Source organism: Salvelinus alpinus, chromosome 37 (assembly GCF_045679555.1).
Source record: "Salvelinus alpinus chromosome 37, SLU_Salpinus.1, whole genome shotgun sequence".
NCBI classification, from domain to species: domain Eukaryota; kingdom Metazoa; phylum Chordata; class Actinopteri; order Salmoniformes; family Salmonidae; genus Salvelinus; species Salvelinus alpinus.
Window position 1 is genome coordinate 10,422,528 of NC_092122.1, and position 20,142 is coordinate 10,442,669.

The window sequence follows — 20,142 nt, forward strand, 5'->3', positions numbered from 1 at the left end:
CATTTAGCAGACGCTCTTATCCAGAGCGACTTACAAATTGGTGCATTCACCTTATGATATCCAGTGGAACAACCACTTTACAATAGTGCATCTAACTCTTTTAAGGGGGGGGGGGGTTAGAAGGATTACTTTATCCTATCCTAGGTATTCCTTAAAGAGGTGGGGTTTCAGGTGTCTCCGGAAGGTGGTGATTGACTCCGCTGACCTGGCGTCGTGAGGGAGTTTGTTCCACCATTGGGGTGCCAGAGCAGCGAACAGTTTTGACTGGGCTGAGCGGGAACTGTACTTCCTCAGAGGTAGGGAGGCGAGCAGGCCAGAGGTGGATGAACGCAGTGCCCTTGTTTGGGTGTAGGGCCTGATCAGAGCCTGAAGGTACGGAGGTGCCGTTCCCCTCACAGCTCCGTAGGCAAGCACCATGGTCTTGTAACGGATGCGAGCTTCAACTGGAAGCCAGTGGAGAGAGCGGAGGAGCGGGGTGACGTGAGAGAACTTGGGAAAGTTGAACACCAGACGGGCTGCGGCGTTCTGGATGAGTTGTAGGGGTTTAATGGCACAGGCAGGGAGCCCAGCCAACAGCGAGTTGCAGTAATCCAGACGGGAGATGACAAGTGCCTGGATTAGGACCTGCGCCGCTTCCTGCGTGAGGCAGGGTCGTACTCTGCGAATGTTGTAGAGCATGAACCTACAGGAACGGGTCACCGCCTTGATGTTAGTTGAGAATGACAGGGTGTTGTCCAGGATCACGCCAAGGTTCTTAGCACTCTGGGAGGAGGACACAATGGAGTTGTCAACCGTGATGGCGAGATCATGGAACTGAAAACAATGTATACACTCTACAAGAGAGCCAAGGAAATGGTTAGGTATGTGAAGGGTCATCAAGTTATAGCAGTAATCTCCCTCACCAAGCAAAGTGCTGATGAGGGAAACTAAAACAAGAAGCTCCAGCGCTCAGGTCTGTTCAACGCTGGTCCGACCAATCTGATTCCACGCTTCAAGACTGCTTCGATCACGTGGATTGGGATATGTTCCGCATTGCGTCCAACAACAACATTGAAGAATACGCTGATTCGGTGAGCGAGTTCATTAGAAAGTGCATCGGCGACGTAATACCCACAGCAACGATTAAAACATTCCCAAACCAGAAACCGTGGATTGATGGCAGCATTCGCGTGAAACTGAAAGCGCGAACCACTGCTTTTAACCAGGGCAAGGTGACCGGAAACATGACCGAATACAAACAGTGTAGCTATTCCCTCCGCAAGGCAATCAAACAAGCTAAGTGTCACGGTTCATGAATCCACTGCCTCCCTCTCTCTTTCTCTTTCTCTTTTTCTCTCTCTCTCTCTCTCTCTCTCTCTCTCTCCCGTGTTTGTGTGGGCGTGGTTCCCAATCTCGGCCTGATTGTCTGCGCCAGCTGGAATCACTTATCTTCCCTTTATATGTTCTGTAACCAGTGTTTCTTGTTGTCAGATCGTTGTTACTTCCCTGAGGTTGTGTCGTGTGTCCGTGCTCATTCTCTCGCCGCCCTTGTGTGGATTATCTTCAGTGCTCCTTCCTACCCATCCGGACACACTCCCCTGGATTTCTCAGCACGCTATAATCGGAAGATGCGCCCTAGTCCCTGGGTCGGATTCCGTCTGAGTACAGTCTGTCTGTCCTGTTGCTGCTGTAAACTGTATTCATTAAACCATCGTTGCTTGCATCTTGCATCCGCCTCTGTATTGTCACAGAACGATCTGACCAGACCATGGATGCAGCGAGTTCAACGAGTCTGACCGAATTCATTTCCCGCAGTATCACGAGAATGGATCAACAAGAGGAGAACATCTCCAGCACAGGTCGGGCAGTACAAGCCCTTGCGACGCAGGTATCCCAGCTGACCCAACAATTACAACATCTGAGGGGTCTCGCTGCGCCACCTACACCGGCAGTTCAACCCGCCCCGCCAGAGCCGGATTCCCAGCTAGAGCCACGGCTACCGACACCAGAGGGTTATTCAGGTGATCCTGACTATTGCAGAGCTTTTCTTACGAGATGTTCCATGCATTTCTCGTTGCAGCCACGGACCTTCAACCGTGAACAGTCTAAGGTAGCATTCGTACTCACACTGCTATCAGGCAAAGCGGCTCTTTGGGGAACGGCGGTGTGGGCGAACCAGGACCCATGCTGCACCTCTTTCCAGACACTCTCCGAGGAGATGAGAAGGGTCTTCGATCGGGCCGTGGCGGGTAGGGAGGCGGCCAGACTACTCGCTGACCTTCGCCAAGGAGACCGTTCAGTATCGGAATACTCCATCCAATTCCGCACTCTGGCCGCAGAGTGTCAGTGGAACGAGGAGGCGCAGTGGGACATGTTCCTGCATGGGCTGGAGGACCGGATCCAGAAGGAGATTTATGTTCTGGACCTTCCCAGGAGTTTAAATGGACTAGTGGAACTAGCCTTGAGGGTCGACGCTCGTCTGAGTCGTATTGGCCGCCGAGCATGCCCTAACAGACCGTATAACGACACGGAGGGCTGGCATGCCAGCGGCGGGAACACGGCCAGTTCAGCCTCCGCTCACGAACCCATGCAGCTGGGGAGAGCTCGCCTCTCCCGGGAAGAGAGGGAGAGGCGGAGATCCCAAGGACTCTGTCTCTACTGTGGTAGAGCGGGCCACTTTATCCACTCCTGCCCGGTAAAAGATCAGGCCCGGTAGTAAGTATGAGGCTACTATCGGGTGGTGTCACCACAGAGAAGACCTCATCATCTACTCTCCTCCCGGTAAGACTAAGATGGGCCACCCACACGCACGACACCCAAGCCTTACTGGACTCAGGAGCAGAGGGTAATTTTATGGACTTCAAGCTCGCTCACAAACTCCAGATACCTATCACCTCACTCACGCACAAGATATCCGTCAACGCTCTCAATGGTCAAGAACTCCCCAACATTTCTCACACCACTGAACCTATCACACTCATCACTTCTGGCAATCACACTGAGACACTATCATTTCTACTCATGGACTCACCCCTTGCACCATTAGTTCTCGGCCACCCTTGGCTCACCCAACACAACCCCAGAGTTGACTGGGGTCATAACTCTATATCCATGTGGAGTAACAAGTGTCTTGAGTCCTGTTTAGTGTCTGCTTGTTCATCTGTGTCTGATTCTGTGTTTCTAGAGGAGGCAGTGGATTTGTCTAACGTGCCCGTTGAATACCTCGACCTGAAGGAGGTGTTCAGTAAGTCCCGTGCTGCTTCTCTTCCTCCGCATCGTCACTATGACTGTGCAATAGAATTATTGCCAGGTGAGTCTCCGCCTAAAGGCAAGTTACAGTGGGGAGAACAAGTATTTGATACACTGCCGATTTTGCAGGTTTTCCTACTTACAAAGCATGTAGAGGTCTGTAATTTTTATCATAGGTACACTTCAACTGTGAGAGACGGAATCTAAAACAAAAATCCAGAAAATCACATTGTATGATTTTTAAGTAATTAATTTGCATTTTATTGCATGACATAAGTATTTGATACATCAGAAAAGCAGAACTTAATATTTGGTACAGAAACCTTTGTTTGCAATTACAGAGATCATACGTTTCCTGTAGTTCTTGACCAGGTTTGCACACACTGCAGCAGGGATTTTGGCCCACTCCTCCATACAGACCTTCTCCAGATCCTTCAGGTTTCGGGGCTGTCGCTGGGCAATACGGACTTTCAGCTCCCTCCAAAGATTTTCTATTGGGTTCAGGTCTGGAGACTGGCTAGGCCACTCCAGGACCTTGAGATGCTTCTTATGGAGCCACTCCTTAGTTGCCCTGGCTGTGTGTTTCGGGTCGTTGTCATGCTGGAAGACCCAGCCACGACCCATCTTCAATGCTCTTACTGAGGGAAGGAGGTTGTTGGCCAAGATCTCGCGATACATGGCCCCATCCATCCTCCCCTCAATACGGTGCAGTCGTCCTGTCCCCTTTACAGAAAAGCATCCCCAAAGAATGATGTTTCCACCTCCATGCTTCACGGTTGGGATGGTGATCTTGGGGTTGTACTCATCCTTCTTCTTCCTCCAAACACGGCGAGTGGAGTTTAGACCAAAAAGCTCTATTTTTGTCTCAACAGACCACATGACCTTCTCCCATTCCTCCTCTGGATCATCCAGATGGTCATTGGCAAACTTCAGACGGGCCTGGACATGCGCTGGCTTGAGCAGGGGGACCTTGCGTGCGCTGCAGGATTTTAATCCATGACGGCGTAGTGTGTTACTAATGGTTTTCTTTGAGACTGTGGTCCCAGCTCTCTTCAGGTCATTGACCAGGTCCTGCCGTGTAGTTCTGGCTGATCCCTCACCTTCCTCATGATCATTGATGCCCCACGAGGTGAGATCTTGCATGGAGCCCCAGACCGAGGGTGATTGACCATCATCTTGAACTTCTTCCATTTTCTAATAATTGCGCCAACAGTTGTTGCCTTCTCACCAAGCTGCTTGCCTATTGTCCTGTAGCCCATCCCAGCCTTGTGCAGGTCTACAATTTAACCCTGATATCCTTACACAGCTCTCTGGTCTTGGCCATTGTGGAGAGGTTGGAGTCTGTTTGATTGAGGTTGTGGACAGGTGTCTTTTATACAGGTAACGAGTTCAAACAGGTGCAGTTAATACAGGTAATGAGTGGAGAACAGGAGGGCTTCTTAAAGAAAAACTAACAGGTCTGTGAGAGCCGGAATTCTTACTGGTTGGTAGGTGATCAAATACTTATGTCATGCAATAAAATGCAAATTAATTACTTAAAAATCATACAATGTGATTTTCTGGATTTTTGTTTTAGATTCCGTCTCTCACAGTTGAAGTGTACCTATGATAAAAATTACAGACCTCTACATGCTTTGTAAGTAGGAAAACCTGCAAAATCGGCAGTGTATCAAATACTTGTTCTCCCCACTGTATATTCACTCTCTGTTCCTGAGAGGGAGGCTATGGAGAGATACATCTCTGATTCTCTGGCTTCTGGATTCATTCGTCCTTCCTCTTCTCCAGCGGGGGCGGGGTTCTTCTTTGTGGGGAAGAAGGACGGATCTCTGCGTCCTTGCATTGATTACCGTGGGTTGAATAACATCACAGTGAAGAATACCTATCCCTTACCGTTGATGTCCTCAGCCTTTGAAAGGTTACAGGGAGCATCCGTGTTCACTAAGTTGGATTTACGTAATGCATATCATTTGGTTCGCATAAGGACGGGGGACGAATGGAAGACCGCGTTTAACACCCCCAGAGGGCACTTCGAATATTTGGTCATGCCTTTTGGGCTATCCAACTCCCCAGCGGTTTTCCAGGCACTCGTCAATGACGTGCTGAGAGATATGATTGATCAGTTCATATATGTTTACCTGGATGACATACTGATTTTTTCTTCTTCTCTCCAGGAACACGTTCAGCACGTCAGACGAGTGCTTCAGAGGTTGTTGGAGAATGGACTTTTTGTCAAGGCGGAGAAATGCATTTTTCATGCACAATCCGTTCCATTCCTAGGTTACATCGTCTCGACTGAAGGTATTCGCATGGATCCTGACAAGGTTAAGGCTGTGGTGGATTGGCCAAGCCCAGATTCCCGTAAGGCCCTACAGAGGTTTCTGGGATTCGCCAATTTCTACCGGCGTTTCGTTTGCAACTTTAGCCAGATAGTCGCTTCTCTTACCGCCTTAACCTCCCCCAGAGTGACGTTCAGGTGGTCCGATACAGCCGAGGCTGCATTCGCCAAACTCAAGAGCCGCTTTGTTTCGGCCCCCATCCTCATAGCTCCCGATCCCTCGCGTCAGTTCGTGGTGGAGGTGGACGCTTCAGAGGTGGGGGTAGGTGCGGTACTTTCCCAACGTTCCTCTTCTGACGACAAGATGCACCCTTGCGCGTTCCTGTCCCATCGGTTATCACCTGCGGAACGCAACTACGACATTGGCAACAGAGAGTTGTTGGCAGTGAAGTTAGCACTGGAGGAGTGGCGCCATTGGTTAGAGGGTTCGGGGGTACCTTTTATAGTTTGGACCGATCACAAGAATTTGGAATATATCAGAACCGCCAAGCGACTCAACTCCAGGCAGGCGCGGTGGGCACTCTTTTTCGGACGTTTTGACTTCTCTCTCTCGTATCGCCCGGGTTCCAAGAATGTCAAACCCGATTCCCTTTCTCGCATTTTTGACCATTCCGAACGCCCATCCACTCCCGAGTGCATCCTACCCGGGACCCTAGTGGTCTCCACACTCACATGGGAGGTTGAATCGAGGGTCAAAACGGCCTTAGAAGGGGTAAAGCCTCCGCCCGGTTGCCCGCCTAATCGGTTGTTTGTGCCGGAGGGGTGTCGGTCCGATGTTATTCGGTGGGGGCATTGCTCCAACGTAGCGTGTCATCCAGGAGTCAGCCGCACTAGCTTTTTGGTTAAGCAACGCTTTTGGTGGCCACTGATGGCTCGTGACATTCACAGTTTTGTCTTGGCTTGCTCGGTTTGTGCCACTGGGAAGACTTCTAATCGACCTCCAGATGGGTTACTCCAACCGCTGTCGGTCCCTTCGAGACCCTGGTCCCACATCGCGCTAGATTTTGTTACCGCCCTCCCGCCCTCCCAGAGCAAAACGGTTGTTTTGACCGTGGTGGACCGGTTCTCGAAGGCGGCTCATTTTATTCCCTTGCCTAAATTACCATCTGCCAAGGAGACAGCGGTAACTGTCGTGGATCACGTCTTTCGCTTACATGGCCTGCCGATGGACGTAGTTTCTGACAGGGGGCCCCAATTTGTGTCCAAGTTTTGGCAAGAGTTTTGTAGGTTACTGGGAGCGAGTGTCAGTCTGTCTTCAGGGTTTCATCCCCAGAGCAACGGTCAAACGGAGAGGGCCAACCAAGATTTGGAGAGAGTGTTGCGATGTTTGGTTTCTAAGAATCCCTCTTCCTGGAGTCAACAACTCTCTATGGTTGAGTACGCTCACAATTCGTTGCCAGTGGCAGCCACGGGTCTCTCTCCGTTTGAGTGTAGTTTAGGTTACCAGCCACCTATCTTTCCCAGTACGGAGTCCGAGGTCACTGTTCCCTCCGCTCACGCTTTCATCCAGAGGTGCCGTCACGCATGGAGCAGAGCCCGTGAGACTCTTCTCCGGGTGGGGGCGCGCACCAAGGCTAAGGCCGATCGCCGCCGGTCGAAGCCTCCGGTATACGTCGTTGGCCAAGGAGTGTGGCTTTCTACTAAGAACATTCCACTCCGATCCGTTTCGAACAAGCTTGCCCCCAAATTTATCGGCCCGTTCAAAGTCACCAGGATCATTAGTCCGGTGGCGGTCCGGCTCAAGCTTCCTCCGGCGTATAGGAGAATTCATCCTACCTTTCATGTGTCTAAAATAAAACCTGTGTTTCAGGCACGCATTAACCCGCCGGTCCCGGTTCCCCCGCCGCCACGACTTGTTGATGGGGAACCCACCTTTTCTGTCAATCGTATTTTGGACTCTAGAAGGAGGGGACGCGGATTCCAGTACCTGGTGGACTGGGAGGGTTACGGTCCGGAGGAGAGAAGTTGGGTACCTGCTAGGGACATTCTGGATCACTCCCTTATCGATGATTTCAATCGACAGGTAAATTCGCCTGGGAACACCAAGAGGCGTTCCTAGGGGGGGGGGTTATTGTCACGGTTCATGAATCCACTGCCTCCCTCTCTCTTTCTCTTTCTCTTTTTCTCTCTCTCTCTCTCTCTCTCTCTCTCTCTCTCTCTCTCTCTCTCTCTCTCCCGTGTTTGTGTGGGCGTGGTTCCCAATCTCGGCCTGATTGTCTGCGCCAGCTGGAATCACTTATCTTCCCTTTATATGTTCTGTAACCAGTGTTTCTTGTTGTCAGATCGTTGTTACTTCCCTGAGGTTGTGTCGTGTGTCCGTGCTCATTCTCTCGCCGCCCTTGTGTGGATTATCTTCAGTGCTCCTTCCTACCCATCCGGACACACTCCCCTGGATTTCTCAGCACGCTATAATCGGAAGATGCGCCCTAGTCCCTGGGTCGGATTCCGTCTGAGTACAGTCTGTCTGTCCTGTTGCTGCTGTAAACTGTATTCATTAAACCATCGTTGCTTGCATCTTGCATCCGCCTCTGTATTGTCACACTAAGTGCCAGTATAGAGACAAAGTAGAGTCGCAATTCAACAGCTCAGACACAAGAGGTATGTGGCAGGGTCTACAGTCAATCACGGATTACAAAAAGAAAACCAGCCCCGTCGCGGACCAGGATGTCTTGCTCCCAGACAGACTAAATACCTTTTTTGCTCGCTTTGAGGACAATACAGTGCCACTGACACGGCCCGCTACCAAAACCTGCGGGCTCTCCTTCACTGCAGCCGAGGTGAGTAAAACATTTAAACGTGTTAACCCTCGCAAGGCTGCAGGCCCAGACGGCATTCCCAGCCGCGTCCTCAGAGCATGCGAAGACCAGCTGGCTGGTGTGTTTACGGACATATTCAATCAATCCTTATCCCAGTCTGCTGTTCCCACTTGCTTCAAGAGGGCCACCATTGTTCCTGTTCCCAAGAAAGCTAAGGTAACTGAGCTAAACGACTACCGCCCCGTAGCACTCACTTCCGTCATCATGAAGTGCTTTGAGAGACTAGTCAAGGACCATATCACCTCCACCCTACCTGACACCCTAGACCCACTCCAATTTGCTTACCGACCCAATAGGTCCACAGACGACGCAATCACAACCACAATGCACACTGCCCTAACCCATCTGGACAAGAGGAATACCTATGTGAGAATGCTGTTCATCGACTACAGCTCAGCATTTAACACCACAGTACCCTCCAAACTCGTCATCAAGCTCGAGACCCTGGGTCTCGACCCCACCCTGTGCAACTGGGTACTGGACTTCCTGACGGGCCGCCCCCAGGTGGTGAGGGTAGGTAACAACATCTCCACCCCGCTGATCCTCAACACTGGGGCCCCACAAGGGTGCGTTCTGAGCCCTCTCCTGTACTCCCTGTTCACCCACAACTGCGTGGCCATGCACGCCTCCAACTCAATCATCAAGTTTGAAGACCGAGAGACTGAAAAACAGCTTCTATCTCAAGGCCATCAGACTGTTAAACAGCCACCACTAACATTTAGTGGCCGCTGCCAACATACTGACTCAACTCCAGCCACTTTAATAATGGGAATTGATGGAAATGTATGTAAAAATGTATCACTAGCCACTTTAAACAATGCCACTTAATATAATGTTTACATACCCTACATTACTCATCTCATATGTATATGTATATACTGTACTCTATATCATCTACTGCATCTTGCCATCTTTATGTAATACATGTATCACTAGCCACTTTAAACTATGCCACTTTATGTTTATATACCCTACATTACTCATCTCATATGTATATACTGTACTCTATACCATCTACTGCATCTTGCCTATGCCGTTCTGTACCATCACTCATTCATATATCTTTATGTACATATTCTTTATCCCTTTACACTTGTGTGTATAAGGTAGTAGTTGTGGAATTGTTAGGTTAGATTACTCGTTGGTTATTACTGCATTGTCGGAACTAGAAGCACAAGCATTTCACTACACTCGCATTAACATCTGCTAACCGTGTGTATGTGACAAATACAATTTTGATTTGAAGTGAGAAGAATAAGAGCACCACATTGAAGCTGCCCAGCAACACCCGAGAGAGTGGTAAGCAGCCTGAAACTCTTGAAACCTATAGCAGTAGCCATTGCACGGATTGAGGGAGACAATGCCATCCTGTCTGATATTCAGACTCTGCTTGCAGATGTAGAGAAGAAATCCGTACTGCTCTGCCCACTTCACTGTTGCTCCAAGCAGAGGAAACTGCAGTTCTGAAATACATCAAAAAGCGTGAAGACTTTGCCTGAAACCCATACACGCCGCAGCGAATACGTTGGACCCCAAGTATGCTGGCAAGAGCATCCTGTCTGGTGCAGAGATCAACAAGGCCTATGGTGTCATCACTACCGTGTCTCGCCACCTTGGCTTGGATGAGGGCAAGGTTCTTGGCAGTCTCGCGAAGTACACTTCCAAGCAAGGGCTTTGGGATGGAGATGCAATATGGCAGTCGTGCCAACATATCTCATCAGCCACCTGGTGGAAGGGACTTTGTGGATCTGAGGCTCTTTCCCCTGTTGCCTCCATCATCCTCCAAATCCCACCGACGTCAGCCGCCTCAGAGCGCAACTGGTCCTGGTTTAGGAACACACACAGCACGCGAAAGGTTGACCAATACAAGGGTTGAAATATTGGTGACCACCCGGGCAAATTTTAGGCTTTTTGAGCCTGACAACGAGCCTGACAACGAGCCATCCTCAACAAGGTTGGAAAGTGACAGTGAAGATGAGGCCTCAGATGTTCACGAGGTGGACATTGAGGAGGTCATTGAAGAGGTCCAGGGAGAAGACAAGGGGAAGACAACCAAAGCTTTAGTTTCTCGACTATCATTTTACAGATGTATGTTGAAAAATATTTTTGGGAGATGCGATGGATCATTGGGCATCATTCAATATTCAGTGAAATCATCCCATGTGAAGAGTCAACTTATTTAATTAAAGTTTAATTCGGAATTAAATAGTTTTTGAAAATGTATATTGGAAGGATTTAATAATTTGCAATTATGTCTACTTATGATTGTCACGTCCGTCGTTAGAATGAGACCAAGGCGCAGCGTGGTATGCGTACATTCTCTTTTAATGAATGAACACCGAACAAACCAACAAAATGAACAAACGAAACGTGAAGCTATACAACTAGCGCTGACAGGCAACTAAACATAGACTAGATCCCACAAACACAAATGAGGAAATGGCTACCTAAATATGATCCCCAATCATAGACAACGATAAACGGCTGCCTCTGATTGGGAACCATATCAGGCCACCATAGAAATACAAAAACACAGAGATGACCCACCCAAGTCACTGTCACGCCCCAACCAACACAGAGAAGAAACAGCTTACTATGGTCAGGGCGTGACAGTGTGCGGACTCCGACCGCAAAACCTGACTCAATCGGGGAGGGTCTGGGTGGGCATCTATGATGGATGACGCAGGGCGAAGGGAGCGGCTCCGGTGCGGGACGAAGTACCCACTCCACTCGCAGATACGTCTTCCTCCATGGCGGCTCTGGTGCGGGGATCATCGCCGGAAGCTCCGAACCGTGGGTCGTCGCTGGAGGCACCGGACCGTGGATCGTCCCCGGAGGCTCCGGACTGAGAACCCCCGCCGAAGGCTCTGGACTGCAGATCGTCGCTGGAGGCTCTGGACCGCCGACCGTCGCTGAAGGCTTCGTCGCTGGAGGCACCGGACCGTGGATCATCGCCGGAGGCTCTGAACTGGGAACCACCACTGGAGGCTCGGACTGCAGATCGTCGCCGGAGGCTCCGGACCGGGGACCGTCGCTGGAGGCTCCGGACCGCAGACCGTCTCAGGAGGTTCCGGACCGCGGACCGTCTCAGGAGGTTCCGGACCGCGGACCGTCTCAGGAGGTTCCGGACCGTGGACCGTCTCAGGAGGTTCCGGACCGTGGACCGTCGTTGGAGGTTCCGGACTGTGAAACGTCGCCGGAAGCTCTGGACCGGGAACTGTCGCCAGAAGCTCTGGACTGGGAACTGTCACCGGAAGCTCTGGACTGGGAACTGTCACCGGAAGCTCTGGACTGGGAACTGTCACCGGAAGCTCTGGACTGGGAACTGTTGCCAGAAGCTCTGGACTGGGAACTGTCGCCGGAAGCTCTGGACTGTGGAGGCGCACTGGAGGCCTGATGCGTGGGACCGGTACAGGTGGCACCAGGCTGATGACATGCACCTCAGGGCGAGTGCGGGGAAGAGGCACAGGACGTACTGGACTGTGGATGCGCACCGGAGACCTGATGTGTGGGACCGGTACAGGTGGCACCGGGCTGATGACACGCACCTCAGCACGCCCGCTCTGCAGCGCTCTCAATGCTAGCACCTCTCTCCGGAATCTTGCGTCGAGTTCCTCACTCAACTCCCTGACTGGCTCTGGTTCACTCCTCGGCTCCGCCGACTGCTCCATGTGCCCACCAATTTATTTTTTATTGGGGTTTCTGTGGCCTTCCTCCCCAACGTCGTTGCTGTCCTCTCATGCTCCTAGGCGACTCCCGCCAAGGAAGGCGATCCTGTCCTGCCAGGATTTCCTCCCAAGTACAGGATCTCTTCCCAAGTCCAGGATACTTCCTCCTCCTAGGCACGCTACTTGGTCCTTTGTTGGTGGGATCTTCTGTCACGTCCGTCGTTAGAATGAGACCAAGGCGCAGCGTGGTATGCGTACATTCTCTTTTAACGAATGAACACCGAACAAACCAACAAAATGAACAAACGAAACGTGACGCTATACAACTAGCGCTGACAGGCAACTAAACATAGACAAGATCCCACAAACACAAATGAGGAAATGGCTACCTAAATATGATCCCCAATCATAGACAACGATAAACGGCTGCCTCTGATTGGGAACCATATCAGGCCACCATAGAAATACAAAAACACAGAGATGACCCACCCAAGTCACTGTCACGCCCCAACCAACACAGAGAAGAAACAGCTTACTATGGTCAGGGCGTGACAGTGTGCGGACTCCGACCGCAAAACCTGACTCAATCGGGGAGGGTCTGGGTGGGCATCTATGATGGATGACGCAGGGCGAAGGGAGCGGCTCCGGTGCGGGACGAAGTACCCACTCCGCTCGCAGATACGTCTTCCTCCATGGCGGCTCTGGTGCGGGGATCATCGCCGGAAGCTCCGAACCGTGGGTCGTCGCTGGAGGCACCGGACCGTGGATCGTCCCCGGAGGCTCCGGACTGAGAACCCCCGCCGAAGGCTCTGGACTGCAGATCGTCGCTGGAGGCTCTGGACCGCCGACCGTCGCTGAAGGCTTCGTCGCTGGAGGCACCGGACCGTGGATCATCGCCGGAGGCTCTGAACTGGGAACCACCACTGGAGGCTCGGACTGCAGATCGTCGCCGGAGGCTCCGGACCGGGGACCGTCGCTGGAGGCTCCGGACCGCAGACCGTCTCAGGAGGTTCCGGACCGCGGACCGTCTCAGGAGGTTCCGGACCGTGGACCGTCTCAGGAGGTTCCGGACCGTGGACCGTCGTTGGAGGTTCCGGACTGTGAAACGTCGCCGGAAGCTCTGGACCGGGAACTGTCGCCAGAAGCTCTGGACTGGGAACTGTCACCGGAAGCTCTGGACTGGGAACTGTCACCGGAAGCTCTGGACTGGGAACTGTCACCGGAAGCTCTGGACTGGGAACTGTTGCCAGAAGCTCTGGACTGGGAACTGTCGCCGGAAGCTCTGGACTGTGGAGGCGCACTGGAGGCCTGATGCGTGGGACCGGTACAGGTGGCACCAGGCTGATGACATGCACCTCAGGGCGAGTGCGGGGAAGAGGCACAGGACGTACTGGACTGTGGATGCGCACCGGAGACCTGATGTGTGGGACTGGTACAGGTGGCACCGGGCTGATGACACGCACCTCAGCACGCCCGCTCTGCAGCGCTCTCAATGCTAGCACCTCTCTCCGGAATCTTGCGTCGAGTTCCTCACTCAACTCCCTGACTGGCTCTGGTTCACTCCTCGGCTCCGCCGACTGCTCCATGTGCCCACCAATTTATTTTTTATTGGGGTTTCTGTGGCCTTCCTCCCCAACGTCGTTGCTGTCCTCTCATGCTCCTAGGCGACTCCCGCCAAGGAAGGCGATCCTGTCCTGCCAGGATTTCCTCCCAAGTCCAGGATCTCTTCCCAAGTCCAGGATACTTCCTCCTCCTAGGCACGCTACTTGGTCCTTTGTTGGTGGGATCTTCTGTCACGTCCGTCGTTAGAATGAGACCAAGGCGCAGCGTGGTATGCGTACATTCTCTTTTAACGAATGAACACCGAACAAACCAACAAAATGAACAAACGAAACGTGACGCTATACAACTAGCGCTGACAGGCAACTAAACATAGACAAGATCCCACAAACACAAATGAGGAAATGGCTACCTAAATATGATCCCCAATCAGAGACAACGATAAACGGCTGCCTCTGATTGCGAACAATATCAGGCCACCATAGAAATACAAAAACACCTAGATGACCTACCCAAGTCACTATCACGCCCCAACCAACACAGAGAAAAAACAGCTTACTATGGTCAGGGCGTGACAATGATAAGGTAAAAGGTTTATGTTTCTGTCTCCATATATGGTAAATATATCAAATGCAAAAAACATCTACATTTAAATGATATTAATATTAATTTGCATATATTTCCATGAATTCCCATATATTCCTGTTAATTCCCATATATTCCCGTTAATTCCCACGAACAGTTTCCACCTCTAAATTAGGGTCGGGCAATATGGCAAAAATAGTACATCACGGTTAAAAAATTTTTTTTTTACGGTATGACGATATTTATGTTTTCTAATAATAAAAGTTCAAAATTTGCTTTATGAGTAGTGTCTCAACACATACATTCTAAGTGATTTCAATGGGTCTTTCTCCATTCTGATTGTTTTATACTGTTCAATTCAACTTCAACCAAAAAAATGTCATAATTTTCATAAATTTCTGCATTTGAGATCATGTCTACTCTGCCACGTAGGGCTACACAATATGGGCAAGCAATCTGGGCCTCATTTTTAACCAAATGTTGCAATTTAGAGCAAAACACTTGGGTTAACTGTTGGAATAATGGAAATAGAATGTCTATTATAATTATTTATTTACTATATAATAGTGGGCACTTTGAATACAGTGCTGTTTGACATGACAATGAATGAAAATGCCAGGGAGGAGTTGTGTCAGGGTAGGATCTTAAGTGTTTATATGCCTTTTCTAGGGGACCTTATAATCTTTGGCTACATTGAATGTTTTCTCTTAGCTACTTCATGTAGCTAACACATTCTTGCTTTGTGTTTACCTATTTAATTTAGAAGATACTGTTGCACAAACAACATGCTGATATAGGTCTACACCATCACTGGTATTCTCAGGCTGTATAGCTAATTACGCTTGCTCTTACTCAGTGCATTTATTAGCTAGATAGCTAGCGATTAGCATTAGCGTCTAACAATCAGCGGCTAATAAGATTTAGGAACAACTAGATAAGAAAAGACAAACGAGCTGTTTGCAGATGTAAGAAACACAAGCTAATAGTGTAATTATAGAATGCTAGTAGATTTATATTAAGAAGCAAAGTGACAACTGTATCGTTGTCATCAACATTGTTGCATGTGCTGCATAGACCAGGCAGACTGAATGCAAGTGTCTCGTGGTTGAGGAAAAACAAATGCGCTCCTTGAGTGACACAAGCTGGGCATACTAGGTCTGTGTGGAAAGCGCATGAAGAGAGTGATGACTCAAGTAGCGAAGTAAACTATAAAAATGGGTGTTACACACTGCGTATTACATTTAACAAACCAAACATTCAAATACCGTTATAGAAGGTAAAGTAAAAACCCAAACCGGTCCGTGCATCAATATCGTAAAAACGGTATACAGCCCTGCCCTACTCTGAATATTCCACAAAATGTGCAACCCCGGGTGCCAAAATGTTTAACTATTACATTCCAGAGAGCCTTTAAAAGAGCCTTCATTGGGTTGGCCCACAGATGTGGCAGGTTCCTGTCATGTCAAATAGTGTCCACTGCCAAATTGTGTTCAACCCCTGTTTCACAATAGGCTAAAACAGGGTCACACATGGTGTTGTTTGGTAATTTTAAAAATCTTCATGGTATCAAAAGTATACACCTCACACACATATGGTTATTGGCGCAAATTGAAGAAGACACCTGTACCATGTCAGATATTGAGTTGAAATGCAGTCTGAGTTTACATCCCAATATTACACTAATATACAACACAGAAGCTCAAAAAATAAAAAACTCTAGTTTGTTTTTGAGGTGTGCATGAAGAGTACTATTCAAAGATGCTCTGTTGGTCAATATTTCCCTTCGGTGAATCCCTATCATCTTGTCAACAAGCAGATATCTTTTACCAATCTGTCTGTATAGGCTTTTATCCATAACAAGTCCCAGGCATCAAATCTTCTGTTTCTGGAGTATGAATCCTCTTAATGTACAAGTATACACCCGAATCTGTCACAGGGCCTTACCCCCAATCCACTCCTTAATGCTGTGTGCCAAGCAGAGAGGAATCAGGTCCCATTTATAGTCTTTGGTAGGACTTACCCGGGGATTGAACTCCCAACCTTCCAATCTCAGGTTGGGAGGCTGCTGAGGTTGTTTTACATTTCAAAAATCTCTCCAAAATGTATTTAAAAATATATATATTTCTATCAACTTATATAAAAACAAAAAAATTATGGCCAAAATGACATTCTTTGATTATAGACAATAACTTTTTCATGTTTTCATGAGTGTTTGAGTTTAGGTCCATAACTGGCCTCTGTCTGCTTAGACTGCTTTCAGGGTAAGGTAACATGGTTTCTTTCAGCATTTCTCAAACAGGGATCGGTGATTAGGCCCTCTTCCTCTGGGGACCATTTGGGTAAAGAATAATTGCCCATTGCTTTTTTAAATTAAAAACACACATTTTTCTTTACTAACACATAGGCTATGATTGATTTAAGACAGCTTGATTGTCCATGTTATTACTATTTCATTCTCTATTTTAGGACACCTGGTAGTATCTGAAACAAATGTGTAAAAACTATTTGATGAAACTGCACTAAATAACACACAAACACATTGAGTGTACAAAACATTGAGTTGCACCCCCTTTTGCCCTCAGAACAGCCTGAATTAGTAGGGGCATGAAATCTACAAGGTGTTGAAAGCGTTCCACAGGGAAGCCGGCCCATGTTGAATGCTTCCCACAGTTGTGTCAAGTTGGCTGGATGTCCTTTGGGTGGAGGACCGTTTTTGATACACACGGGAAACTGTTGAGTGTGAAAAACCCAGCAGCGTTGTAGTTATTGACACACTAAAACCGGTGCACCTGGCACCTACTACCATACCCTGTCCAAAGGCACTTAAATATTTTGTCTTGCCCATTCATCCTCTGAATGGCACACATACCCAATACATGTCTCAATTGACACAAGGCTTAAAAATCCGTATTTAACCTGTCTCCTCCCCTTCATCTACACTGATTGAAGTGGATTTAACAAGTGACATCAATAAAGGATCATAGCTTTCACCTGGTCAGTCTATGTCACCGTTCCATGTAGAACCCTTTCGCCAGAGGGTTCTACATGGAACCAAAAGGTGTTCTACCTGGAACCAAAAAGGGTTCTCCTATGGGGACAGCCGAATAACCCTTTTTTCAAAGCGTGTATGAGAGAATGATAGTTCTACCTGGAACCAAAAGGGTACTACCTGGAACCAAAAAGGGTTATTTTAGGTTCTAGATAACACCTTTTAAGAGTGTTGTTCAATCTATGCGGATGGCAGCCCCCAACAGGTGAGTAGCATCCTCAACAACACACACAGACACACCAAATAACCATTCATGAATAAATAACAGAAAGAAAAAAACATATGCTTATTATTCAGTGTGAAATAAATGAATAAATAGTAAGTAAGGGATAAAACACAGACGTTCTGTAACATTACCTTGGAATTATACAACGAGTGGGTCTAATCCTGTATGCCAATTGGTTAAAACCGCATTCTAGCTGGTGTCTATTCCACAAGTTACCACCTACTAAATCTATGACATTGAAATGCGTATTTACTCTGTTCCATCTGACTGCGCAATCCACTGTCTCATCAGCTCAGCCAGGTAATGCATACTGAACAAAAATATAAACGCAACATGTAAAGTGTACCATGTTTCATGAGCTGAAATAAAAGATCCCAGAAATATTTCATACACACAAAAAGCTTATTTCTCTCAAATATTGTGCACAAATTTGTTTACATCCCTGTTAGTGATAATTTCTCCTTTGCCAAAATAATCCATCCACCTGACAGGTGTGGCACATCAAAAAGCTGATAAAACAGCATGATCATTTATTTCAAAGGTGCACCTTGTTGGGACAATAAAAGGCCACTCTAAAATGTGCAGTTTTGTCATACAACACAATGCCAGCAATTCTTTGAGGGAGCGTGCCTGACTGCTGGAATGTCCACCAGAGCTGTTGCCAGAGAATTGAATATTAGTTTCTCTACCATTAGCCGCCTCCATCCTCGTTTTAGAAAATTTGGCAGTATGTCCAAACAGCCTCACAACTGCAGGACAAGTGTAATCATGCTAGCCCCTCTTACATCCAGCTTCTTCACCTGTGGGATGATCTGAGGCCGCTATTGTTGTTCAGTATTTACACTAGATCTACACTGTAAAAAGCATCTAGACATTATCTCCCATTTCTTTAAGACTAGCATTTGGTTAAATGTTATTTCTAACAGTAAATGTGTGCTTATAGTATTGTTTTATTTGGTAACTGTGGTATAAACGGCGTAAACAAACGCAAAATACTACAAGTTGCCGTTATTCTGACTGAAGAGCCGGGGCGTGACTTTGTAGCTGTAGCTAGCAGTAAGCAAGGGATACGAACGTTGCCGCTGAGCATGGCAAACGAACATAAAGAACGAACGACTGGGTCGCTTATTTAGCTAGATAAATAGTTTGCTGATAGCAAACCTGCTTATATGACAACTGAATAAAAAAAAATATCAGTTTCTGAAAACAGCTGGTCAAACTAGAAACATGGGAGGATAAATATCGAACTAGCAACCAAAATATAAGAAAGTGTGAATACGCTTAAAAAATTTAAATCAAAGGAAGAAAAAATTCCACAGGTAAATGTTTTATTTGGCAACTGTGCTATAAGCGGGATAAACAACGCCGTTCTGTAAAATACCTTGTAAAAATTAACTCTGCAAAGGGACGACGTTTATCCCTTACTATACATAATTGTAACAGACAAAATGTACTGACCTCGCCTTACAATATTGAGTCGACACACTTTGATGATAAAAAGGAGGGAAAGGAGACGCAGCCGCATGACACTGGAGCCTGCTATTCCAATGTTTAAATAAAGGAGTCTCTGTAAAGTCTCTTTGATAATGAACTGAGCCACAGGAAAATAATATGCATCTCCTAACTTTTGAAGTGGTATGTGATAACGCCGCAAACCTTTCATCCAAATGTGTAGCTGCCACTTTGGCACTTTCACTTTCATTCTCAATCATTCAGGTCTACTGCTGCAACCTGGACTCAGGGGTAGAAATAACATAGTAAATGTAAATCTTCATTATTAAAATTAGTATGATAGTTGTGCATGATGGGATTTCAACACACAACCTTTGGATTGCTAGACGTGTTGGTTGGATTCCAATATACAATCATTGATTACAATTGTAAGACTATGTCATAGATTTTTATAACTAACCAACGATAGACTACAGCCTGCCGTTTCCGATGTGAACAAATTAGTCATAGTGGGCAGAACAAGCAAGGAGGAGGGCAGAGCCAAGCACGAGCTAGCGAGATCCTATTTGCGCGTTCTAGCATGTATTTGCGTATATCCTTTAGGGAACGCCTACTCTGTGAAGTGCGCCTGTACAATAACTCAATTCGCCCTTGCACTCCTTCTAAACAACGGCATTTTTTAGACTTTGGCAAAGGGTAAAATCTACTAAACTTAATCTATTCTGTTAGTAACAGAATATAGTTTTGGGAACAGAAAACTATATTGAAATCAAATATTTAATCGGTGCTAAAATGTGCATAATATCAGACAAAATCCATCTCGCTCCATCTTCTCCTACTGTCGGCCACTGGCCTTCTTTCCATCACCATATTTGGTAGTGAGCGGAAACGCTAACCGGATGCTTTACACTTATACATCCGGAGAAATATCTGGCTCATTCTTCTATGTGACTATTTGATATCGTTTGAGGTCCGCACACGGTCAACGCTTGTATAAAAGTTGTCATATGGCTCCATCTAGTGGTCGTTTGATTTTTGTTTATTTTAGATTTTTGTTTTCCAGTTGTGGTTATCCGAACGCTAGGTGGAGACAAGATAGTGTTTGATGAGACCACAGGGCCTCACTTACACCCTAGGTATCCGACTAACTAATGGCGTGGAGAAAGAGGTAGGTGAAGTGAAATTTGTTTGGTTAATTGGAAATGGTAGGTTATTAATATTGT

At 47.7% G+C, this 20,142-nt stretch overlaps 1 protein-coding gene across 2 annotated transcripts in view; it reads right to left on the reverse strand.

Moving 5' to 3' along the window:
* LOC139565980 (uncharacterized) overlaps positions 1–19,154 on the reverse strand; it is a 32,174-nt gene extending 13,020 nt beyond the window's left edge. Inside the window, exon 1 of one of the 2 annotated variants that reach the window (XM_071386739.1) lies at positions 18,926–19,154. In XM_071386739.1, coding sequence (XP_071242840.1) covers positions 18,926–19,130 — 205 coding nt within the window. In that variant the 5' untranslated portion in view covers positions 19,131–19,154. The remainder of the gene's footprint in view (positions 1–18,925) is intronic. The other variant, XM_071386740.1, reaches the window with a different exon arrangement.
* Positions 19,155–20,142: the final 988 nt, after the last annotated feature.